We start from the raw sequence: 26,040 nt of genomic DNA, 5'->3' as shown, positions 1-26,040 counted from the left end.
TCCTGCTGTATTCAGGTCTGTTTTTCTCTCTTTTTGTCTCTTTTTCTTTCTTTTCTACAGGCGGTACGGATTATGGTTTCGGTTGCGGAAGTTACTAATCTGGTTGCTGGGAGTGTACATAGCCATTCCATTTCTAGTAAAACTTTGCCCTGCTATTCAGGCAAAGCTGGTCTTCCTAAACTTTGGTAAGTGACTCAGTCTGTTGGGTTGGGTGAGGGGTGAAGGGAAGGAATATCTTTTGTTTATCTGCCTTCACTTTCTCCCTGCACGTGTACAGCTTGTGAAGATTATGAACTTGCACAGGTTGCAAGTTCTCTGAACTATGGTGTGAAAAGCATTCTCTGAGGCCCTAGTGGTCTTTGTAGTTATGACTTCATATAAATATAGTGACCAAACTGAAGCCAACTTTCAGCTGAAAGGGTGTCCTTCAGAAAAACTATGCAATATGTCGAAGGCATTTTTATGAAGGGTTCAACAAAGCTGCATGAACAGACAAGTGAGTGAAATAAAATCAAATTATTTGTTTTCCAGTCAGTGACTCTTCACTGAAATCATTTCAGGAGAATATTCTGGTTGGGACAGGAGAGGAGACCTGTCCATGCAGTCAGATTGAATGTTTTTCTTGTGTCTGTTTAGCTTTTGCTTTTGGTAAAACAGACAGTACGGTAGGTCTGGTGAGCTGGCTCAGCTCCCAGGTTGCCCAGGGAGGCCTGAGCATCCACAGGATGGAAAGTGGTGGCACATCACTGTATGGGAGAGACTTCTTTGCAATCTAAATTTGTCTTTAAGCCTCGCTTGTGTTTTGTAATGAAGTTTTGAGAAGTGTCTTCCTTTGACTGTAGAAGCTAAGAAGGAGCAACTGCAGATATGTTGTTTGTATATAACGTCTGTCATTTTGATTGCATGCTCTGTATATTCTAACACCTTGGGTCGTGGTCACTATGAGGTGTGCATGTGTGGGCCAGCTCTTGTACCTTGATTGTCAGAACTGACAGCTGGGTAAAATGAATAATGCACATTACTTCCATTTTCATCATCTTGCTTTTACAGTGGTAATTTTAATTTGCCCTTGCAGAGTTTTGTTAGATCTTCCTGAAGTTCCTGACTATTCTTTTACAAGTGACCAAAATAATTGTTCCATAACACTTTTTTTGCACTAGTACTTGCGCTAATAACACTGCAGCATTGTTCTTGCTGCTCTATATAGTGACAGTGAGATTTTACTTGTGACAGTACTCCCATGAAAAATTATTTGCCTTAATACAAAGTGCATTCTAACACACTTGCAAGAAAGGCGTTGGCATGTTTGAGTAATTCTTCACTGGAGACTGGCATTTCTCCTTCAGAGGAGTGGTGTAGGGTTTCCCCTAGGTTTTTTAACCTTCTGCGTATAAACCACTACTCTTCAGCTATCTTTTTCTGCTTTTGTATGGTTTAGGATTTGCTTCCAAAACAGTAGCAGAGGGCTTTAGGAGAAAGTGCTTCCATTTGATTCTCAAGATAGCCAAAAATGAATGGATAGCCTTGCTCCTACTGTTAGCAACCAAGTCAATGTCTGGATTTGTTCTTGTAGTCAGACTTTTATTCCAGGTTATGAGATAAATGAGCATATGGGTGGAGATCTCAAGCTGTCTCCACTTGAAGACTTCAGAAAACTGATTTCTAGAAACGTAAATACAGACAATCAGATTTAGTGTGTCAGTATGATTAACAAATCATGTGATTTTTGTCATGGGATGTGTTGCAAATGATATCAAATAGCTCTGAAACATGTCACTAAAAGAGCCTCTTGATGTGCTAGATCTCTCTGTGATATATGCCTGTATGATGATGGTTGTGATCTGTTTGTGTGTGTAGAATAGATGGATCATCCCAGTGATTAATATTATATGTAAAAAATGCCTGTATTTCTACATTTTTTCCTCTTACTTTGTGGTAGATATTTACCTGGCCCTCATCTCTACCATTGGTGTGTTCCTGTTCATACCTTTGTAATACAAAATCTGGCAAGAAGGTTTTAACAGGTTTGGCAAATGGGAAAATCAAGGCTCTCTATAGCTGAATAATTTTCCAAGACCACTGCTAGAAGTGACTTGTGCACCTGTCAAGACCTGAACCTCAGAAGTTACCATTCTCTTGGAGCATCCACCACCCTTCTGAGACCAACACTGAGTTCTGCAGTGACAGAACAGGTCACTGTTCTATTCCACTGGGTCTCTAGTGGCATGTATGATTTGTTTGCATTTCTTCCACATGCTTTTATGTAAGATCAAACAGACTTGCACAGATAGAGTTTTGTAGTCTGAGGGGCCAGGTTTGTCAGGTGAACACTGGCCATTGCCTGCCTTGTGGAATCTTTAGTGATTTTTTTGGGGTGAATGAGTGAGATTTGACTATCACCATTGCCAATGGTTCTTTGTGTGTCAATAGCAGAAAAACTTGGGAATGTTGATTGTTATGCCACTAAATTTCAATGAGAGACACTTCCTGGTTCTGCTGGAGTGGAGCTCAAGCTTATGGAAAAAGTCTGAGTCACTGGGAGAAAGAGAGTCCTCAAAACTGCTCGATGCTGTCAGTAGATCTCTGTAGTGTCTCCGTTGGTACTGGGTGTGCCAGAGGCTGCCCAGAGAGGCCAGACAGCATTGGTGATGGAAGAGTAAGCATTTAAACTAAGCACATGCCCTCCTTTAGCACATTGCACAATATCTATGAGACGTAGCTTGGGAACCAACCAATGGAAAACAAAATGCTAAAATGTTTGATGTTTGACTTTCCTGAAGTTTCTCATGTTTGGATGATTGAATATAATACACACCAAACTACTGTGTGTTGTATAAATTGCAGAACATAAGACATTTGAAAGAGTAGCTGTAGTGTTTTCAGGGGTCACTTCCTGAAGAGATGAAGATTGTCCTAACCTGATCTCTTCTAAATGCTGCAGTGTCTGGGAGATATGGCAATTACCAGATAGGCTTTGGAGGGTGGGCTAATGAACTGCATATCCTCCTCAAAGGCTCAGAAGGACAGTGTTTAACACTATCTTACTCTTACAGGCCAAGAGCCATGTGGTGCCTGCTACTAAAGTGCAGTTCTCCTTTAGATTGTGGTGTTACAGGGGCGGAAGCCACAACTGTTACAGTTACAATGCAGACAAAGGATTTGCTAAATCAGCTAACCCGACCCTTTGATACAGCAGGAGCGACCTGTCTGAGATTTACAAAGCAGAACAGGCAGATGTGGTTAAATATGTATCACAGGAAGCTTTGTCTGTCTCCCCCACCTCTTAATTTTAGCCTGCTCCCTGATGTTTTTTGATGGTTGCTTGTGTCTTCTTACCTCTCTCTCTTTGACGTTTGCATTTTAGTCACAGCTGTAGCAAATTCATCCTTTCAAACAAAAAGAAATAAGGTCTTCCCAGCACACTGGACCAATTTGTACAACTCCCCAGTGCCTTGGTAAAGCACTTTTGTAAAAAGATGAGGGAAAAATTTAAAAGATTTCATAGTTTTTTTGTTTTGTTTTGTATTTCAGTGAGGGTCCCATATTTCATTGACTTGAAAAGACCACAGGATCAAGGTTTAAACCACACCTGTAATTATTACCTGCAGCCAGAGGAGGATGTAACCATTGGAGTCTGGTAAGGAAGCCTGTTCTGTGCAGTATGTGCCATGCATCTCTATCCTTCTTGCTCCCAGTGTTGCCTGTGCAGTATTTTTGCTGTGCATGTGACCATTGTTGCTTGCTCTGATATTTGTGTTTTCCTCTGCCAAGTGACCAAGTGCATGTTAAACAGCATGGAAATGTCTGGAGCTTGTCTGACCTCAGATCAGTAATGAGTTGAACACAACTGGATAACCTGTGTGTTCAGAGAAGCTTCCTAATTTGGAATCATAAAGGTTACAGGTCTGCATTGCTACAAAGATGATGCTTCTATATCAGATGAGACCCAAGGAGTTAGAAGTTTTGTCATTCAACTGCTGTTCATATTTTGGTTTGCAAAATAAATGTGGGGGAAGATAGGAAAACAGGATCAAAGTATTCAGCGTAGGAGGAGGAATATTCTCTGTATAAAACATATGTAAGGTTTGGAGAGTGGGTGAGAAAGGAACAGAGTTTACTTGCTTAACAAAACAGTAACAGCGTGAGAACTCACTTGTCATTTTCTGACAAAATTTTCCTAGGCAAGGGCAACCAATTTTAGCTCCTTTGTACCTAGGATAAGCTCAGGTGACTGGTTCTTTGTCTGAGAAGGGCTGCTTTCAGTACTTCCCATATGATTATACCAGCTCAAACCAGCTTCTGCATCTGTTTCACGTCACTGTCTACTGTGTCTCAAAACCACAAGTTCAAAGGCATAGAAAAGTTCCTATTAGCTTTGAAGAAAAAGAAGTACCTGTAGCTTGAACATTATATGCAGAGCAGCAAACGCCTGAAAAAAAGGCTAGACACCATGTCATGTGTGGAGGGAAGGGGCTGTGCCTTAATACAGCCAGTGATTTTAGATCTGTAAGCTGTAGTGTTTGGAGTTTTCAGTTATGTGTGTGTAACTTCTCTGTCCTCTAATGCAGTAGAGATTTTCTCTTCACTTGAGGGTGTGTGACCTTTTGAATGGGACAGTGATAACCTGCCACATAAAGATGGCTCCTTCCCTTAAAGTGAGTTTTGACAAAAGACATGTTTAGAAGCTGAAAGTTCAGTCTTTCCAGGTTAGGCTGATAAATAATGGTTTGTATCTTTGCTTGGACAGTTAGAATTCTGCCTGCTAATCTGTTGAGTAAGTTTAGATTGCAGTCATGAGATAATTATTTCTGTTTCCTGTAGAAGTGTACTTTACTAAAACAGAACTTGTATCTTGTAAGAGCAATTCAGACACCATGTCATTTGTCTTGATACTTAAGAAATAGGTTTTCATGAAGGTTCAAAGCCTTGCTTTAATGCCACTATAAGGTCTTGTGTTCTGTATACTTCTGAAACAGTCCTCAGCCTACCTTGTTCATAAGCTTGCAAAAGTCTTAAGGCAGAACAGAAGTTGAGTCCTACAATTATTTGGGCTTTTTTTCCTACTCAAGAACTCAAGGTCTGTTGGTTGCGTGCAAGTAGACTTTTTACATTGATTCCCCCTGTGTTAGTTTGTCTCTGAGCTTCACATCTGGGAGGAAGGTGTGGTGGATGGAGTATGTCTTTCTTCCAAGGAGAAAGGCGAGTACTTAAGTGACTTCTGACATTTGTAACCTAGCCTGCTTCTCAGCAGTTTGAGATGATTGTGGGCATGTACTCACTTGCAATGTTTGTCTTCTGGAGCACATATGTCCAATACAAATGCCTGTCTTCTCTTTGGGCTGTCATTCCTCTTTCCATTCCACCAGTGTTGAATTCATTCTAACAGACTGGCCAGTTATATTATCTACAGAGTAACAGCTCTAAGTTAAAAATGCCTGGCTTTTCTAGATTGTAGCTTTTCCACCTAAAATGTTATGCCTTCAAGAACTTAGTGTCTGAAAATAAAATACATGATCTTCTCTTCAGAGCCTGAGCCCCTCTTTGTCCTCAGATTGACTATGGAGTCAGATACACCTCTTATTTACTGAACATTCTTTCCAAAACAAGCTAACTTTGATTATTCTGAATATCTGCAGACCTAGCTATGAAACTTGTTTATGGTGCTTAAGTATGGTAATTGAAGTAATTAAGTGCTATAAAAGATGAGGAATTGAGATACTTTCTCCAGAACAGCAGGAAGTTCAGTGATTGTACTTTGAGTTTGCCTGTCAAGTTTGATACCTTGCACAGCCCTGAGTTTTGAAGGCAATGGTGTTGGAGGTTAACATGTAGAAATAACCCTAGCCACTGCCTTTTAAATTTGGTCATTTGTCAGCTAATCATTACAGTTTCATGAAGAGTGTGTGTGAGGTAATGCCAAATTAATGAGGTGATCATAAAACATCAAAATTCAAGTGGCAGACATTGAGTAGCAACATGACAATGTAATTTTTCTTTCTGTATCCAGGCACACAGTCCCTGCAGCCTTATGGAAGAATGCTCGAGGGAAGGACCAGTTGTGGTTTGAAGATGCTTTAGGTTCCAGCCATCCTGTAATCCTTTACTTGCATGGCAATGCGGGAACAAGGTGAGGCACAAAAAAGTGATGGCTTTGTTTCATGCTGTTTTCCTGGCTTGCCACAGCTTCACCACATTGATAAGAAAGATGGGGACAAACTTTTTAGTAGGGCCTGTAGGACAAGGGGTAATGGTTGTAAACTAAAACAGGAAAAATTTAGACTAGATATAAGGGAGACATTTTTTGTGGTGTGGGTTGTGAAACATTGAAACAGATTGCCCTGAAAGGTGGTAGATGCCCCATCCCTGGAAACATTCAAGGTCAGGCTGCTCTGAGCAACCTGATTGAATTAAAAGATGGTGTTGCTCATTGTTTGAGAGCTCATCAATGCCCTCAAAGGGCATTGGACTGGATTATCTTTAAAGGCACCTTCCAACACAAACTACTTGGTGGTTAAACCCAAAATAAAATCTAAAAGCAGTTTGGTGTTTCTGCTTCCTTTTGAAAGGAAAGCATGTTTTCAGAAATGGTGCCTCTCCATTTATTGAATGTAGGAATAAATTTATTGCAGTTATCAGAGATGTCTGATACTGTAGTTTACCTTGTGTCCTCTCTGCTGGAAGCCAGGAGACTGGGACCCTTAGCAGATAGGGAGAGGTACTTCTTTTCAGTGTAGTGGTCCCTGAATTAAGACATGGGATAGTATTAGTGCTTCTGTATATGTGTTTAGATGCATTTCTAGTTCCTTTTGTGAGCTTATATTAGTGGTTAACACATCCTGAGGAAGGAAAATCGTAAGGAAAGAGGAAGGTAATGTGCTGGTCTTGTTTCATTGTTGCATACGTACAGGATATTTTTCTGGAACAGGAACATTTCTAAAATTTTGTAATTTTGTAGTTGACCATGTGTATCAGCTAAAGAAGTAGGTTGAGTCTCTCTACTTTGTTGCTGGATGCTAAAAACCATTAGTACAGTGTGAAACTTCCTGAGTGTTTCTCAAAATTGTGTTCGTGTTGCTACATCTGTGCATGATGCAGTGCTTTAGTTCATTTATTAGAACACACCCTTTTTGATTACCAGTGTGCATCTTACAAAGAATGTCAGCCCCTTTCTGAGTTTTGAGTGCCAGTGCATGTTCTTCTGAAGCTGATATCTGCACATAGATACACTACAAGAAGAGAAATATTGCAGAAATACAAGTTCCATGATGTAAAGCAAAAAACTGTTTTGGTAGTGAAGGTTTGCTGGCTTTTACACCACAGGAACACTACCCTTATCACCTAAATTCTTGTCTTACCAGTGTTCCTTTTTGGTACAATGATGTGGAGTGGAAGATGCATGCTGTGAGCTAGGAAATGCATGGGTTTTTGGGAACTGAACTTGTTTTCTTGTGCTGATGCATTACAGGGTGTCCTGGTTTGGCTCAGGTAGGGTTGGTTTTCTCCTGCAGTCTGGCAGGAGCGCTAGCAGGGGCACAGTCTTTTTGGCACATCAACGTGGGGCACAGAGAGCTGAGATAATGAGAGAATCTGTCCAAAGTGTGTTAAAACAATTTTATGCAAATTCTATTTTTCTTTTTAGTTTTAGTTAAGTAGTGCTTGTCCACAATGTCAGCCAATTTGATTGCATGGTTGTCTTGTGTTAATCCTTATGTCTTGCATGTGCTCCCTGTGATGGTGTTTGCTATCTCTGGGAAATGGGTCAGGGGTCTCATCCTGTGTTACTGGGTGCTGGATATGATACTGGGTTACTGGTAACTTAGGATATGATAGTGTCACTGGCTGTGAGATTAAACAGGTATGTGTATGCAGCCTTGTTGTTTTTCAGTGATCTCACCCAATATGTGGGTGAGACAGAAGGAGACTCTCTCAGCTTTTGAGAATTTTGGCTATCCTTGGAACATTCAGGACAGCATGCTCTCGGTGCTGTCTGTTTTGAATGTTTGCAAAGTTTTGTTCAGGGTTACACGATTCCTCTCTGAGAACATCACCAAGAGAACTGCCCCAGGGCTGGATAGTTACAAGTGGCAGGGTGTGTGGGACAGTATAGGCAAGTGCCTAGACCAATGATCACCTCCAATGTTCTCCACTGGAAACCTATCCAGTGCCCCATGCCACCACCCAGAACACCATCCTGGGCCTTGAAAAACAGGTCTTGTGGCAACACTCCACCACAGAGAATTAAGTCAGACAACAGGACTCACTTCTGAAACAGCCTCATAGACACTTGGGCCATGGAGTATGGCACTGAGTGGGTCTGTCACATCCCCTGTCACACACCAGCTGCTGGGAAGAGTGGAAGATTAAAGCTACATTGAAAGCCATCGGGGGAGGAACGTTTAAGCACTAGGACACAAACTTGGCAAAGGCCACCTGCTTGGTCAATACAAGAGGATCTGCCCATCGAGCTGGCCCTGCCCAGTCAAAACTCCCACATACTGTGGAACGGGATAAAGTCCCTGTAGTGCTCCTAAAGAATGTATTAGGGAAGCTGGTCTGGGTGAACAGTGCCTCTGGCAAAGGCAAACCCATCCACAGGATTGCTTCTGCTCAAGGACCTGGGTACACCTGGTGGGTGATGCAGGAGGGTGAGGAATTCCGATGTGTATCACAGGGGGACTTAATTCTGGGGGAGAACAGCCAGTGAATTAAACTCTGTGTTGTTAATTGTTAAATAACTGCTGGGCATGATGCAGATGGTATCAAACAAGGGGTGGAATGTCCTGGTTTGGCTGGAATAGGGATGGTTTTCCCCTGCAGTCAGGTGGGAGCGCTTGTTTTCTTGCCTATACTGAGCATAGCAGATGATACTAATGGAATCTATTCTGAAGCTTAATGGTGGTAATTTGGGACCAGTATTTCTGTTATGTGCATATTGATTAGATTTACTTCTTGGCTTCCCCAGGTCCTACTGAAATAAAGTCCTGAGCTGTGGATCGATTCCATATTTCACATTTTGCTGTAGTCTCTGTATTGGAGAAGCTGGAGTTGTGCTGGCTTTGCCATTTCAGCCTTAATATATATTGCTCTGTGTTTCTACTCTACATATTCAGTCTCTTGTCAAAGGGCTGCTTTATTGATGCGGGCTGTATTAACCATAAGTAAAAGGCACTGCCTTGGCTTTCTGGTTTGCCTGAGTGGTCTGGAGTAAAGGCAAAGATGTTCTGTTTACTTGATCCCATTAGAAAAGGTATCGAACAAGGGGTGGAGTGTCCTGGTTTGGCTGGAATAGGGATGGTTTTCCCCTGCAGTCAGGTGGGAGCGCTTGTTTTCTTGCCTATACTGAGCATAGCAGATGATACTAATGGAATCTATTCTGAAGCTTAATGGTGGTAATTTGGGACCAGTATTTCTGTTATGTGCATATTGATTAGATTTACTTCTTGGCTTCCCCAGGTCCTACTGAAATAAAGTCCTGAGCTGTGGATCGATTCCATATTTCACATTTTGCTGTAGTCTCTGTATTGGAGAAGCTGGAGTTGTGCTGGCTTTGCCATTTCAGCCTTAATATATATTGCTCTGTGTTTCTACTCTACATATTCAGTCTCTTGTCAAAGGGCTGCTTTATTGATGCGGGCTGTATTAACCATAAGTAAAAGGCACTGCCTTGGCTTTCTGGTTTGCCTGAGTGGTCTGGAGTAAAGGCAAAGATGTTCTGTTTACTTGATCCCATTAGAAAAAATTCCTTTGAGGAATGCATGAAAAGGCACCAATGTACATACATCAAGGGTGACTTTTCAAGCATGTGCATCTTCTTCTGACTTGTTTGATTCAAAATGACTGACAGTCAACCCCGTGTATTTTGCCCTGAGTGGTTTTGGCTGCATTAGGTATTTTGTAGTACAGTTGGAGCTGACAGCTTTTGGCTGGCAAGTGTGTGTGTTCTTAGAGGGATGTCTGGAAAGTGGCATTTTGCATTAGAGGCTGCACTGACCAAACCAGTCACAATGTGAATGTTTTAGCGTTTTCACATAAATGCCAGGACTAAATCTACTCTTACATTAACATTAGACTAAACTTTGAGTGTGACTTAGCCATGTCATATTGTGGATATATTTTAAAGCATGTAATGGCATGCTCACTCTCCTTTTCATTTTATTGTCTAGATTCCAATTTAGGGGAAAAAAAAAAAAGTAGATTCTTCCCCTGGACTTATTTACAGTGTTGAACTCTGATTTTCTCTGATCAGTCTTTTCTGAGACTCTTCTCAGAAAAAAAAGTCTTTTCTTTCTCTTCTCTGTCCTGTGCTTGGAGCCATCTGAGAAAATCCAAGTGCCCAGCTGCTTGGGTTAACATGGTGAGTTCTGCTGAGAGCATCACACCTTGGAGAACAGGGGTTACTGGCTGGGACAGCACTGGTGGCAGGAGCACAGGGTCTGCAAAGCAGGGACAGGCTGGTTTGTATGTATTCTAGGCTTTGGAAAAGGCAGATAGCAGGGTGGGTTGAAAAGTTCATATTAACCTGCTGTGAGATGAGATTTATAAGGAGAAGTTGACCTCAAAACTATGTCCTGCATAGGTCAGCAAAACTTTGCTGTCTCCTTGAAGCCTGTGACAAAAGAGCTACAATATTTCTTATGTTTAGCATGTTTGTGTTAAACTGGAAACCTAAGGTAAATGGGAAAGTCTGTTTCTGGAAGATCATATGTTCACATATGAATTATTCTTTTTTCTCCTCCCCCTCCCCCTTCTCTTCATGAATCACTTCTGCCAGAGGAGGGGATCACCGTGTGGAGCTTTACAAGGTAAGTGGCTGCACGTGTTGTCCAAGCAGTTGTATTAACACATCAGATGTGCACAGACTTGAGAAGACGGCTCACTACATACAGCCCACTGCCACAGGCATAGAGCTTGGGACTCTGAGACTCCTCTGGACAGGAAGTGTGTATGGGAAGAGGGGTCTGTGAGCCATGAGCATACTTCCCCATATTAAAAGATATTTGAGAGGTCTTTTAATTGTTCTTGTTAACTGTCAGCTCCAACCAAGCTAAACAAGTTCTTTTCCAGGAATATTTTCACAACACGGTTTATAGGAAAAATTAAAAGCTTTTTTTAGTTATAACCATAATTTGATTGGACTAGCATATGTATTTAAGGTACCGTTTAAGAGTATTCTTACATATCTTACCTGTCTCTCTATACTCACCATCATACAATAGGGTAGAATATTTTCAGCTGGAAGGGACCTAGAATGATTATCTAGTCCAACTGCTTAGCCACTTCAGAGCTGACCCAATTTAAATCATTGTCCAGATGCCTCTTCAACAGGCTGGGGGCATCGACCACCTCTCTAAGAAGCCTGTTCCAGTGTTTGACCACCTTGATAAAGAAATGCTTCCTCATGTCCCCCAGTGTAGCTTTGAATCATTCTCACTAGATACCACGAGGAAGAGATCAACACCTCCCTCTCCATGTCCCCTCCTCAAGAGGCTATAGAGAGCAATGAAGTTGCCCCTCAGCCTCCTTTTCTCCAAACTAGAAAGACCTAAAGTCTTCAACTGCTCCTCACAGGATGTTCCTTCCAACCCTTGCACCAGCTTTGTTGCCCTCTGTGTGAGCTGGCATAGGCAGGACACATGAACAACCACAAAACCATGGATGAAATGCAAAGAGTAAATTCATTTTTGTCACTTTGCCAGCCAGGGGATCCCTGAAGCAGAACCTGGGCAGAGACACATAATTACTCCTTTACAATTTCAGTGTCCACAAATGGAGAGTCACTGTTCCCATGCTCATGGTCCTCCAACTCAGAGAACCAGGCAGCCTAAGGGTCTGTCAGTATTATAAGTCTGGGGGGGGTGGAGGGGAAGCACTGAAGCACTTTTTCTTCATCCCTATTAGTCAGATGACTATCTTCAACAAGTCTCTGTCCAATGTTTTCTTTAGACCGCTTCTTACTATTACCATACTTTTAAAAGCCTGTTATCTGACATAGCACTGGCCAGTTTCAACTCTAATTGAACTTTGGGTCTTGAAGGCTCTTCCCAAAGTTTTGGTGAAGGTACTAGTCCTGGAGCTGGGTGTTCCTATCCTTGGCTCGCCTGTTTCTTCCAAAGTCTGCCCTCATTACCAGGAGGACTAAGGAAAACACTACCTGTGCTCCCAAATTTTTTTAACATTCTGAAACCTCTCTTCCTGGACCTCAGACTTTTTGTTGCAACATTAGTGAAAGAGCACAAGTGGATAGTAGTCTGAAGGTTGTACTAAGTTCTTCACTCTTTTGGTGATGTCCCTAATTTAGGCCTCAAGGAGGCAGCAAACTTCCCTGAAAAGAGAGTCTGGTCTGCAAATGGTGCTTCTTTTCCAGACAGGATGGAATCACCAATGACCATAACTTTTGCCCTGGTCTCTATGCAGGCTTTGTTGTGAGGATGCCATATATGGTGCCACACATCAACAACTGCTGGGAAAGTATACATGAATTGAGGCCAGCTCAGATTCCTCACACTCTTCAAACTTTTGAAGGTGGCATTTGGCCTCCCCATGGTAAAACGTTGGGCTGAGCCACTGTAAGGCTCCCCATTGGTCCGTTAGTTGACTAGGGAGAGAAGTTAGTACTTGTGTATTCACAGAACAATTCATTGCAATAAAACATTTTCAAGGTTCATAGTCTGGGGTTAGTTTATCACCTGGCAGGAGGGCAGGTTCAACCTGGGTTTCCCCCTTTCCTGTGTCTCAGTATGGGAAATGCCTTGTATGAGTGGTGCCATCTCAAGTGCTGAAGATTTATACAAAACCCAAAGAATTTCCCAGATGTAGCACCATGGTGTGTTACACAAGAACAGACAACTTCAGCCACTTTGGGTCTTTTGCCTAATAACTTTTGCGGTCATTTATTTTGTTAAACTTTCTCTTGGTTGAAATTCTCACAATTTCTTGAACTCGTGTTTCTAAAAGAGCAGCAATTATTTTTGCTGGCTTATTTCAGAGGGGTCTGAGCCTGTGTTTTTCCTATAGATTTAGCAATCATTCCCTTCTCTTTGTAATTTGTGTCAGAGTGTTGGCACTCATAAAGCTGTATCGAAATGCAGCTCCTTATGCAAGATCCCCTGCTGCAATTCTTTTCAATTCAGACTGCTTAGAAAATACTTTTTGGCAATCCCAAGTAGGCAGGTGATATTTCCTTTCCTGTAAGAAAGAAAGAAGAGCTAAGTTAGAGAAAGTTGGTTGAGGAGACTGTTGTGTATGGTGATCTATTTGATCATTTTTGGGGGAACTAGCCTATACTGTGATGTATTTTGTGCTGGTCAAGGCAGGCAGAGCACTTGACTAAGCAAGAGTAGCAGGACTTCAGAATACTCAAAGACTCAGTGTGTTTCTATGTGTGTACACACGTGGAGGATGGATTTTACCAAAACCCAAGGTTTCTGTTCCTGGGTCTGGTATTCTTTTGCTTCTGAGAACACAGACAAATTGCTTAATTTGACTTTTGCAGTCAGTTACTGACTTGTGAACGCATGGGATTAACAGAACCATGCCTGAAACTCCAGGTTCATGTTTATTCCATTAGAATGAAACGGGCTGGATTACTGTCCTTTTTGCTGCTTATAGGCTGGAAGCAGCAGGGGAGACCCTCTAGAAGAGGCTCAGAAGGGAAATAGTAACTGTAAGAGGTCTCTGTCCTTTCTTTCCAAATTATTTGATTTGTGTGAGAAGCTTTTCTCAGCAGTGGCACTGAAAATTGAGACTGTTGCTGCTGCACAGTCTGTGAGCAGAGTGTCTGAAGTTGTTCTTGTCTGAGTTGATGTGTGTTTAAAGGCAGAAGCAGGAGCCACAAGGAGGCCAGCAGGAAGGGCAGCAGAGGAGCAGTAACCAGATACAAACTCACTTTGAGGAGCATGCTTTCCTCTAGCCTGGACGAGTGTCCAGTTATTCTTTGCTGAAGCCTGGCTTCCAGACACCATTACCAAAGTTATTCAAGTTACTCATGCTTGAACAGTGCAACTCAAAACCTCTTTAAAACTGACAAGGGTCCTTTTCTTGTAACTGCCTTGACTGTCAGTGACAGAGTACCACAACCTCCTTCTGCAATTCACACTTGTACACTGAGGCTTCAGTAGTGAAGCTTTTAGTTGTAATTGTGTATACCAGCACATTACTCCTGAGACAGTAGAAGGCTGATGCAGAGGTTTTTTGGCACACTGCATGAGGTTACCCCAACTTTACAGCAGCGCATGAAATAGCACATATTGTTAGGGGAGTGCAATTACTATAAACAAAACATTTGGCATTACACTAGACATCCTGTTAAGGGTCAAAGGAAATGCCTGTTATCTGCAAAGCCAATTGAAATCTTACTGACTTCATCCAAGACATTTTCTGAACTAATTCCAAGGGAAAAAATGAGAAAGAAAAGGACTCCTATTAAAGTTACTCTTCTATAAGGCTGTTAGTGCAGGGCATGGGGTAGGGGTGCTCCCAGGGCTGTTTGTTTCAGGTAGGGATGTTACAGCTTGTCATCAGCTGACAGTGTCCTTCACCAGGAAGAGCTGGATGTTGACTGTGGAGGTTCTTCCTTCTCTTGTGTATCCCCTGTGATTGGCTCTGCTTTGGCCTTGCTTTTGGATGTCTGCTTTCCTCTTGGGAGGTGGGTGTTTGGGTGCTGCAGCTGCCTAATGTCAGCATAGGAAGGAAGGTGCCACAGGCAGCAGAGCCATGCTCTAAAGCACAGGGTGCTTTTAGTGTGGGGCCCTGCATCATGGAGGTTGAGGTGGGCACCTAACAGCTTTGGTAGCTGCAGTGCTGGTAGTGACAGTTTCTCCTGCTTTCCCTGCTTATGCCCATTCCTCCTCAGCCTCATCTCTTCTTTCCCCCGGAAGGGAAAGGCACCTTTGAAGCATTAGTGACCACAATCAGGGCTTGACAGTTCATGGGAGGAAAGAGCCCCTGCAAGTGGTTCACCTGTATCTTGGCTTTGAGTTGAATGGATGGAGGAGTGGCAGGCTCCATCAGCTTCTTCCTTTGGCAAAGCCATGAGGTGACCTCCATTGTCTTTATCCCAACTTGTTGTCTCTGCTCTGTGCTAGCGAGAGGAGAACTGGGCACACTGGCTTGTGCCATGCTGGGCTGTGAGGAGGCAGGTCTTGGTGGTCAGGGAACCTGAGGATGGCCTGCCTAGGTTTAGGTGAGGATAGAGATTACTGCTGCTTGTGCCTAGGAGTGTCTTGAGGGCATCCTCTTTGCTTGTTGCTGTGAGAGGGCCAAGAGCCAGACAGGTTAATGTTTGCAGCATCTCCTGCTCTCTGCCAGAGGCATTTGCTTTGTGTAGTCTTGCAGCTTCTGGCTCCCAGTGGCATGAAGAGAATTTGGCTTGGGGTGCATGACACCATTCCTGTCCCTTTTTAGGAGACTCCAAGTTCTTTTCAGGCTTGGCTGCTGTCTGAGGTGCTTCCTTCCTGCTTTTGGCTGTGCTGAGGGGGGTGGAAGGGTTGCGCTTGGGGGTTCAGACTTGGATTGGGGCTGAGGAAAGCTGGAGACCACTGTGTTGGTCTTCAGCAGGTGTGAGGTGCAGGTCAGACCAGTAGTCTGAGGCGGTAAATGCAGGGGAAAAAGGGCTGTTTGCAGGAAAGATTAGAAGGTGGATATTCAAGTGGAAGAAGGCAGAGCTGCCATGGGAGCAGTGACCTGGGGTAAAGAGCAATGCTCTCCTGCTGTGGGGCTGAGCTCCCAGAGTGAGGTGGCTACCAGCCCAAACAGCACAGGTACACTGCTCACAGGTGTCCAATATGTAAGTCAACACAAAAATGGTGGGTAGTGATTCTGATGGAAACAGTTGTGCAGCAGAGCACCTAGCTTGTTAGTTCATATGTTACCTGATTATTCTGCTGTTGTTATGTAGGTTGCAGTGATGTTCTGTACTGTGGTGCTGTATATACACAGCCACGTCTCTCTGTGATGTTGGCCAAGTTACTTGCAAGAAGGCTTTTCAGAAACACTGACTTGTGACTGCAGAACCTGGAGTGGAACAATTAATACCTCTGCTGTAAAGGGCCTTTGCCCTGGAAGTGCACACAGTATAGACCTTGTCACCTCCAAGGGAACCCCTTTGAAGAATTTAGACTCAAAGCAAGAGAAACGGGAATTGCTTGAAGAGATCTGAATAGCAAAAGCAAAGGAGCTTTGAGTGGCTTTGAAGCTGCTGCAGTTGCATCTGCTAATATAAATTCCAAATAACTGTTAGTGGGGAAAATGGCATTAAAAGAGAGGCAGTGGAGTAGCAGGACCCCATGGCTAGTGCCAAGAAATAACCAAGTGCAGCAAGGGTGAGCAGGATGTAACGTGTTAATCTTGGGGAGGTGCTAGCAAGCAGCAGGGCAAGCTGTGTGATACGTACATGAAGTTACTGGCTTTCCATCTTCAGATGACCACGCAGATCCTGGTATTACCAACAGAAGTGTTCTCTCCATTTCTAGTCAGGCATCAGTTGTCTGTGTAAGCTCCAATTCTACTTGTATGCATCCTGTGTGCCCCCAAATTCTTGTAAACTGTCTAGTTGTTTGTAACTACCCGATATCTGTATATGTAACCTCTTAAGGTTAGAACTGTACTGTTCCTTGAGAAGTAAAGCCCAGCTTAGAGGTATCATTCCAGTTGTGTGCTGTGATAGTCCCAGTACCACTAGGTGTGTTGTTGGAACAAATGCTAACCCAGCTGCTAAAGCTGCAAGTCCAGCTTGTGGTGCAACAAGCTCTGAAGGTAACACCAAGTAGATACCTGCCACAGTGCAGTGCAGTCCAACCCACCAAGCACTGCTCCTGTCTGCAGCCCCTCTGAAAATGGTGTCCTACCACTGCAGGAACTCTGAACTTGTCTTTGCATCCTGTAGTTGTTGTCTTTGCATTGTCTTAATAGCAATTTTATTTATTGTACAAGTTGCATTGGCTATAAAGTCAAACACTTGGCAACCAAGTAACGGCAGCACATTACAAGGAAGAGCTATGCACTGCCCTCAGACCTGTGCAGGCTGTCATGAGGCAAGCTGTAATGATAAACACCTCCAAGAAAATCCATTGCTTGATCCTGATGAGCCTTGAGCCACTGGATGGTTTGCAATATCCTTGCTGGACTCATGGGCGATGGCATGCAGTTGATGGGCTGTCAGAAAGGGAAATTGCAGCCTTGTAACCCAGTGTATGTATTATTGCCAATGCAAAGTAACATGGCTGAGGCTTGTAAGGCTTCTGAGGTTGTTTTGGATTTCCCTGGAGCACTGTGGTGGGCTTGTTTAGCCACAAAAGCAAGTGTCTGACAACAAAGTGCCCACTGGCTAGGTGGTTTTATTTTTGCTGAGCTTTGTATGATTGCATGTGTTACAGTTATGACTATGGCAATTAGTACCAAGTCTCAGACTGATAATGTTACAGAAAGATCACTGTGATGTTCTTATGTACAGGTTGCAGGTACAGTTACTGTGTCAAATGCAGCACTGGTGATGCCCAGCATAGTGTACAGTGTAGGGGAGTACAGGCCTGTGTGACAGCAGGGACCTTGGAGATGGGGACACAGGGCATTGCAGAGGAGCAGAGGTGTGAGCCTGCATGGAACAGGGCACAGACTCTGCAGACCCTGGGCTGTGCACAACCTGCCAGTGGTCAGCTAGAGAGATGTAGGCCTGGGAGCTGGGCAAAAATGCATTTAGAGGTAACAAAAAGACATCCAATGGATGTTGAGCATGCCCCGTAAAGTCATTGGGGATGTAACATGGAATTACAAACCAGGGAAGAGAAAAAAAAATCCAGCATGTCTGAAATGCATTAAAATTAGCCCCAGATGGGTTCTAGAGGGAAGTGAGAGAAACCATCACAGTCCTCCAAACAAAGGAGCTGAGTTGCCAGCTTACCCAAACACCCCTCTTTTCCATGTTGTCCTCTTTATCTCTTTTCCCTGTTTTTCTCTTTTCTCTGTACTAATAAGATCTGAACAAGTAACAGTAATTGTTCAGGCTGCTAAGATTTCAATTGTGCTGGGAGAAGAAGGTGTTGGTTTTACATACGAGATGATTTCCTTGTGCCCATTAGAAGGTTTAAAGTATAGTGTAATACTAAGTTTGCTTTTTTAAAACCATGTATCATCCATAGAACGTGAAAGCAACAACATCTTAATATTTTTGTGACTTCTTACTCATTTTTATCTACCATGGAGCTTTTAGGTTCATACCAAGCAATGGGAGCTTGGAATGCTAGCACTGTTTTTACCAAGGCACTTTTTCTAAGCAAGTTGATGTAACTTTGGATATTTTTACCTGCTTTTAACAGATTTTGTTAGGATTACCACTGGCTGTAACATAAATCTTTGTGATTGAGCAATTGCATGTTTTAGATGTATACATTTTAACCTCCTGAAACGGGCTTCTATATGTTATGCTAACATTTACACCAGTGTGGCTAATGTCAATGATGTAGTTGTACTGTTTCATAGGAAAACGTGAAAGTGTTTGTAGGGGGAACAGTCACAGGGTATTTGTGGGTCTTAAAGCTATTAAAGGGAGAATCAACATCTAAGGTAGCCTGATATGAGGTCCAGGAAACAAACAGAGTAAAACCCCTGGGCTGAGGTGGTGTTTGAAACGCTCTGTGCCTGCTGCACCAGAAAGCTGTAGGTTGTTACTTTACCATGTCAGGGTGATAATGTTATCAATTCGATCCCTGTGCCTTGGCCTGAGGCAAGAGCACTGGCTACTGTGCAAGTCTCTGTGATGGGTTTCTGCACATTTCTCTGCCCTCCAGGTTCTCAGCTCCCTTGGGTACCACGTGGTCACATTTGATTATCGAGGTATGTGGGCTTCTTTTATTATGAAACACTTTTTGATGTTTCTTTCTGTAGAAGCAAAGAAGTTGCTTTTTTTTTTTTTTTTTGGATCTCGGGAGAGCTGTTGCTTTATAATCACTTGCTGCCAGCTAATTAGATGTGGTTATTGCTGGGTTTTTTTCCTCATGAGTATCTAAAGAACTTCCAGAAATTTCTTTGCAGTGCCTTCCTGTTTAGCACTGCTTCCTAATGTCCAGCTCAGTGGACTCTGGCTCCTGTCTGGCCTCATGCAGAGGGCTCGTTGATTTGGGAGCTAAGGAGCAGAGAGTGACCCAGGCACATGTGCACCTGGAGGATGCCCTGACTGTGACAGCATATCTGGAAACTCATCAGCTTGCCTAGATGGAGGCTTTTGGATATGATCTAATTGACTTTCCCGAGGTCCCACAGGGAACTGAACTTGCACTTCTTTTTAAAAGCTAATAGGTGAGGTAAGACATAAGTGATTTGCTAACAATTGGTAATGTCCTCAGCAGAAACTGTGACCATTTTGCAGCTCTGTGCCACCAGCAGTCAAGCAGCTGCTGCTCTTTTTTTCCGTTCTTAGTATTTAAGCCATTGCTGCAGTGCAATGCCACCGGAGGTACAGGAAAGAAATTGATCTGTTGCATTTTTATCAAGATGGGAGAGGTTTATTCGTAGGAGCCTGTCCTGCTTTTTAGTGCTTCTGGCAGCTGCTTCTCTGGCTGGTTAGGAGGTGTCAGAAGGAATGTGGGGTGCTTGCTGCTTAGCATAAGATGTGTAGACACGCTGCAATAGTGATGGAGCCAAAACAATCAGGAGGGTGGAAAATTGCTTGAGGGCATTGATCGAACAGCATGGGCAAACTGATGGTGCAGCAGCTTTGTGAAACACGCTTGGTCTTTGATCCTAAGCATCCAGTTCTTATGCTGTTAGACTCCACTTACAAACTGGCTACATGCATGCAAAAGCAGCTAGTTAGGCTTAGGAGCTGGGCTGCTGCAGATGGATAGGTGCAAGAGCATCAGTGTTGCAGTGTCTAATATCCAGCTCTTGGTTTTGTTGTTGACTAAATGCACAAAAAACCCTGGGCAGCCAGCAATTGCCTTGTTCAAATGACTGGGTCAGTCAGGGCAGCCTTTGCTGACCAGTTTGTGCCATTCTCAGGACTGTTTGTGTTTCAGGCTGGGGCGATTCAGTAGGCAGCCCATCAGAGAGAGGAATGACCTACGATGCCCTTCATGTCTTCGACTGGATAAAAGCAAGAAGTGGAGACAACCCTGTCTACATCTGGGGGCACTCCTTGGGCACGGGGTAAGCATCTAATCTCAGTGGGACTTAGCAGCTTCTGAAGAATAGTAAACACTAACCTTGGATGAAGGTGCTGTTTGCCATAACCCCCAGGCTGGCTTGGCTTGGAGTCTGTGGCATGATTGCTGCAGAGTAGCTTCCCCTTTGCACTCTGCAGCGTGAGAAAGGCTACAGTGAATGACTGTACAGGAATTGATCTTTTTGCCTGGAGGGTTACACTGGAAAAAAGACACCTAGAGTAATACAATGTGGATTGACCATGCAGAAAGTGAGACTGCACTGATCTCTTCCTGTGGTGATCCTGTGTTTCTTTGTCCTTCAGAGCAGAGCATCAGGCTTTTCTGATACTCTGAAAGAGCATCTCAGACCAGCTGCACATGCACATTTTCCTCCTGTCCTGGCAGACCTGCCACATGTGATCAGTACTCATGCACATGCCTGCATGACTACACTGCTAGCCATCTGTAACATTTACACAATCATGCCTGGCACAAGAAAGTTCAAAGTGTCAAGTGCCTTTGCCTGCATGTTTTTAACTTTCCTTTCCTGCTTCCTTCTTTTCCATTGCTGCCTGGAGGTGGACTGTGTGCAGCAGGCAGCATGTGCTCTTACCACCGTGATTTGCAGAGAAGCAGAGGTCAGACACAGGAGTTCCTTTGGAGTTGAGCTGTGTACAGATCAAACTGCTTGAGACCACAACAGCTCACCTTGCTGTTCCACAAATATGTTGCTGGGACAGGAAGATATTTCAGGATAGTGCCTCTTCATTGCTCTGGTACTAAACATCCTGCTTTGAGAGAAGGTGAAGGCTTTTCCTCTAAATTTTTGCCATGTTGAGGATCCTTTTTTTGGGCCAGAGCATGCTTGTGATGTTTCCGAATGCACTGCAATCTGAGTGGCCTGGGACTGTGGTCTCCAGCAGAGTTCCCTGGTGACCATAGCCAACCTGAAGCTTGAGTTTTTTGAAATATGCTGTGCTGGGAGGATTCAGGAGCTTTGAAAGTACCGCTGTCTCATTAGGAAGATGCACTGGGGACACCTTGCTGCTTTCTGACTCATCTATGGAAACTACTTGCAGTGTCACCCTGGGACCATGCACTCCAGCTGCCTGGAGCACAGCACCCCTTTGCTGCTGTCCCTGCATTCCCCTCTTTCTCTCTTAGTCCCTGTGGTCAGGGAGCAAGAGGCTGTGTCACACAGCTGCAGATAGGCTGAGAGCTTGAGAGACACCTTAAAGGAGGTCCCCCCAAGTAGCTACATGGTGTGCTGCTTACTTGGACTTGTTCACTTCCCTAAATGCAGGCGCCTGATGCCACCTGAGTTTCCACAGGTCTCCCATACACAACTGTCTCAAGTCATTGTGGGCTGGCTGCCCAGACCTCAGACACTGTGAGAGGTCGGTGTTATGGCAGTTGAGTTGTACCTCTGCCACTACCAGAGCACTGGTGATTTGCAGAGGGCCTGCACAGGATTAAATGCTCGTTGTTCTTCTTTCCAGGGTTGCAACAAATCTAGTGAGGCGCCTTTGTGAGAGAGGTAAGTCTGGTGGGTGGGTGCTCTTCCCACCCAGCCCGGGTCCTGCTGGTGTCCCCGCTCTCCGCCTGTGCCCGGCGCTGTGACGAGGCTGTCCTCGTACGCCGTGCTGGCAGCTGCTCCAGTAGGGCAGAGCCTGACCTTGCTGGCTGTGCACACCCCTGCATCTCAGCACGTTGCCTTCGGCCTTTCAGAGACGCCCCCGGATGCCCTGATTCTGGAATCTCCATTCACCAACATACGGGAGGAGGCGCGCAGTCACCCCTTTTCTGTGGCAAGTACACGGCGGCGCTCGGGCTGGTGGCATCTAGTTCTATGCTTAGAAATGCACCTCCAGAAGTGACATAGCCGAGCTAACTGCGTGACTCGTGGGACAGCAGTGGTGATATAACTGTCAGCTGCTCTTCAGGCAGCTGCTGGGAACACTCGTACAATAAGCAGTACCAGAACCAGCTGTGGAGTCTGCTTAGAGAGAACAGAAACCGTGGGTGGTAAGGGAGGGGGAGGTAGGCACTGCTCTCAGCACCAGGTAGCCTGTTCTTTTGTTATAGCTTCTCTGTTGCAGGAGGCTATTTTGTGGGCTGTCAGCAAAGCCATGGCAGAACTGGGCTTCTCTTGGTCACCACACCATCCATGTGGCCCATCTGCGCTTGCATGGTTTCCCTGGTGATCTCACTCTGATGTGGCCATTTTTCCATCTGGCATGGCTGCAAGTTGGCTTTTACCTGAGCAGACACCCAGACCAGGTGTTGGATGCAGCCAGGCTGGTGAGGTGCCCTCAGATAAAGCATTCTTCCAGGAAGGCTGTTGCCAGCAGCAGCGTGATATCTAGAGACCTTGACCATAGAAGTCCCCAGAGAGCCTGCTCCTGAGCAGGCTGCTAAGATGGGCCTGAAACAGGAGAGGAAGAGTAATGCTAGTGGAAACATGGATCATCTCACTGCAGAGAGCACAGCCAAGGGATATTACTGGGATGGCAGCGGCCTGCCCTGTTACTGCTGCTTGTATAACTGTCTTGCTGGTGCCTGTGACTAATGCAAATTTTTCCTCTCAGATATACAGATACTTCCCTGGGTTTGACTGGTTCTTCCTGGACCCCATCACAACAAGTGGAATTAAATTTGCAAACGATGAGAAGTGAGTTCCCTCTTTGCTGGGGTTTCAGTCATGGCTGCAGTGAGCCATGGCAAGCATCAAGGATGATGGACATCAGATTGCACTCACTTGTTTTTGGTTGTTGGAGCATTATACTTGTTGAAGGGATTTCAGTTACTCTCGTAGCCCTGAGTGCAACACAGCTTTGCAGTGTGGAGCTCTTTCTTTTTTAATTGTTCTTAATAAGGACAGGTGTAACAGAGCACAGAGACTGTTTGGGGATATGCTAATTTGGTCTATGTGATTTATGCTTTTCAAGTGTATGTGACACGGTAAAACAGCAGCACTGGGACATGGACATTTTGGGAAGATTTCTCTGCTGTGCCTTTGCATAAGCCACCCTGTGTGTAATAACACTGTCTTTTTTCACTGAGCCTTTAAATCAAGAGCCTTTGATTTAAACATTTGAGAGTTTGGTTTCCAGTACTGAAACCAAACCAGATGTTTGGGAGTGATGCTTTGCAGTGGGGTGAGCCTCTTTTCTCTGGTCGAAGCAGTAAATAGCTTTTACAAGGATGCCTTTCACTAGTAAATTTTACTATAGATGAAATGAGTAGTGCTCAGATAACACTGTTTTGAGGATCTGAACTGCAGTTAATGACCCACAGGACATGTTTGTCATTGCAATTCCCTTGAAAGTCCAAGTATGGTGTGATTGTTCTGAGCCCTTGTGACATTGTTCTCTTTTACAGTGTGAAATACATTTCCTGCTCCCTGCTCATCCTTCATGCTGAGGATGACCCAGTGGTACCATTTCATCTGGGAAAGAAGGTACACATGTGGCTCTGCAAACTGGTCTGGTGGGAGGAGCTGGTGTGGCTAGAATGACATCCCAGCCAGGCAAAAAAAGCAGCAGTAGGAGGGCGTATGTAGAAAAGCATGGTACGAAGGGACTACAGATTCCATGGTGTTGGAGGTGGCAAAGGAATAGGGCCACACAGCTAGAGCTAGCGAAGCTGCTCGGCCAGGGCACGTAAGCCCGTGCCTGTGTGAGAGGGGTGCTGGTTTGGCAGGGTAGCTGGTTTGGGGTGACACGTGTTCCTCACCTGCCTCCTCTCGGACTCAGCTGTACAACATCGCCGCGACGTCGCGGAGTTTCCGGGACTACAAGGTGCAGTTTGTTCCCTTCCACACAGAGCTCGGCTACCGGCACAAGTACATCTACAGGAGTCCAGAGCTACCTCGGATACTGCGGTGAGTGCCCGGCCGGCCGGGGCCCCTCCGCCGGGGGGGCACTGGGCTTCGGGGCTTGGGTTCTCATCACCTGCCCAGCAACAGGAGAGGTGTGGAACAGGCGCCTGCACGGCAGCTCTTCTGAAAACCCCTTTGGTCTCCAGAGTGGGGGAGATGCTGGGGCTGACTTAGCCCAGAGTCAGAGCTCTCCACCTCCACAGAGCAGACTTTGGGAAGGGGAGCCACAGAAGGCTGGGAGCACTCTTCCTCTCTGGCTCATCTCTGCCGTGAGATGGATGCTCTGGAGGAGTTGTTTGCAGAACATTACTTCTGCTTGCCTCTTCTAGTGGGAGCCACTGATGGGTGAGAGCAAAGCTCAGTGCTGTTCCCTGTAGCTTCAAGTGCTCAAGCCCTGATACTTGTTGGGGGGGCAGGAAGACCTGCTTGCTGCAGCATGCAGCAGAGTGTAGGAGAGCTGAGTGTCATTGCTCTGTTCTTTCCTTTCCTAGGGAATTCCTGGGAAAATCTGAACATGAGCATCAGCATTGAAGACTGGCTGCTTGGCAGCATGGAGATTTTCCTTTCTTTTTTTCTTTCTTTCCTTCCTCCCTCTCCTTTTCGTTCCCTCTCCCCATGGGTCAGTCTGCCATTCTTCCATCCCTGGCACTAGAGGAGGTCAGGAATTCCCACTCTGGTCCTAATGTGATGTGTACCCTTGGCAACTCCAGCTCCCTGCATCAGCATCTGTGGTGGTAGAAGAAAGAAGTTGTCTTCTTTTTTGACATGGATGGAGAGGTGATAACAGCCCAGGAGCCAGTACCAAATGGTGGAAAATGTAAGCACAACAAAGCCTGGCCAGTCCAGCATGGTACCCCTGAGGACAGACATTCCTAGGACACGTGTGCCATGACCAAGGGCGTTTCTTTCACTTTTGAACATTGCTGCTGGTTTTGGATCGTGTAGAGACTTACTTGTAGGTGAATGGCTTTTGCCGTGTCTCCATACTACAGTTACCTTGCTTGAGTTTGAGGTGTTCTCTTTTTAGGAAATACATGTTTTGCCTTTCCTTTGCACTAAGTGGCTGTAATTACAAATATGCAGAAGATCCAGGTGATGAGAAATATTTTTATTTAGCTCTTCAGTCACAATGTGTTGCAAAGGTTGGGCTAATTGCACACATTCGGAAATAAAACGAGTTTGGGGTTTATTTTTTGATTCTTCTTTTTCAAACATCTATTTAATGGAAAAGGTTATTGCCCTTTTGTCTTCTTTTTACCCTTTTACTTCTGAACACAGTTTTTGCTCCCATCCCTGCTATTCTCTGTGGAGCTCCTACCCTTCTTCACATGCACGTCCTGTTAGGACAGAAGTGATTTACGTGGATAAATTGGAAACTTGGGAGTTTAAGCCAGAAAGCATGAGATTACACTTTTCCTCCATCTCCCTTTTCCATGAACGTGGGCACGGCTACCTGCCATGCTCCCTGTACACACCCAGACAGGCCTGTGCTTCCTTTGGGTGGGAAGGGCAGGTTTTTTTCCTCGGCTACTTTTTAACTCCTTAGGCTAGGTTTTCCTGTTCCTGGTGGCTACACTGTTCCTCTGCAGTTAAAAGCAGGCAGGGTATGGAGACCTTATCAACAGTGTGAGGTGTCCCTCCCCATCTCTGCCTCCACGTTCCCTCTGTGCTCTGGGCATCCTAGGCACTTCCATCTCACAGCCATGGTCAGAACACGTTGTCTAGAAGACAGAAGCGGGAATGAACCTCTTCCATGGGGAGAGGCTCTGGGAATGTCCTCACCCTGCCTGGGGCTAGCACAGGGGGTGTTTTTTGCCTCCAGCAAGCTCTGTGAGCTCTGCACTGGGAGCAGAGAGGGTCATATGCTGACTCTGGTGTCTGGCTGACCTGGCCCTGCCCCTGTTGGTCCGTACAGACAATAGCGGGTACTGTAGGTGTAGTCACTAGTGCTCAGAGTGAACTGTGTTGCCTGAAGGGGTCTGTTCAGGGACGTACAGCATAGTATAAACTGCTCAGCATGCATCC

The 26,040-nt window shown here is 44.8% G+C and overlaps 1 protein-coding gene across 1 annotated transcript; it reads left to right on the top strand.

The window, feature by feature from the left end:
- Positions 1-60: 60 nt before the first annotated feature.
- Positions 61-25,067, top strand: ABHD12 (abhydrolase domain containing 12; the record flags this gene model as incomplete). Its single annotated transcript, XM_008944650.1, has 12 exons — positions 61-185; positions 3,532-3,637; positions 6,008-6,127; positions 10,772-10,802; positions 18,783-18,828; positions 20,010-20,139; positions 21,635-21,672; positions 21,864-21,943; positions 22,724-22,806; positions 23,517-23,595; positions 23,891-24,018; positions 24,507-25,067. Coding segments are annotated over 12 exons (1,006 nt in total), but the record flags the coding sequence as incomplete, so codon positions are not given.
- Between the last annotated feature and the right edge of the window lie 973 nt (positions 25,068-26,040).

This window comes from Merops nubicus, unplaced genomic scaffold (assembly GCF_000691845.1).
Source record: "Merops nubicus isolate BGI_N331 unplaced genomic scaffold, ASM69184v1 scaffold1867, whole genome shotgun sequence".
Classification (NCBI taxonomy): Eukaryota; Metazoa; Chordata; class Aves; order Coraciiformes; family Meropidae; genus Merops; species Merops nubicus.
This window is presented reverse-complemented; position numbering and strand designations above follow the sequence as displayed.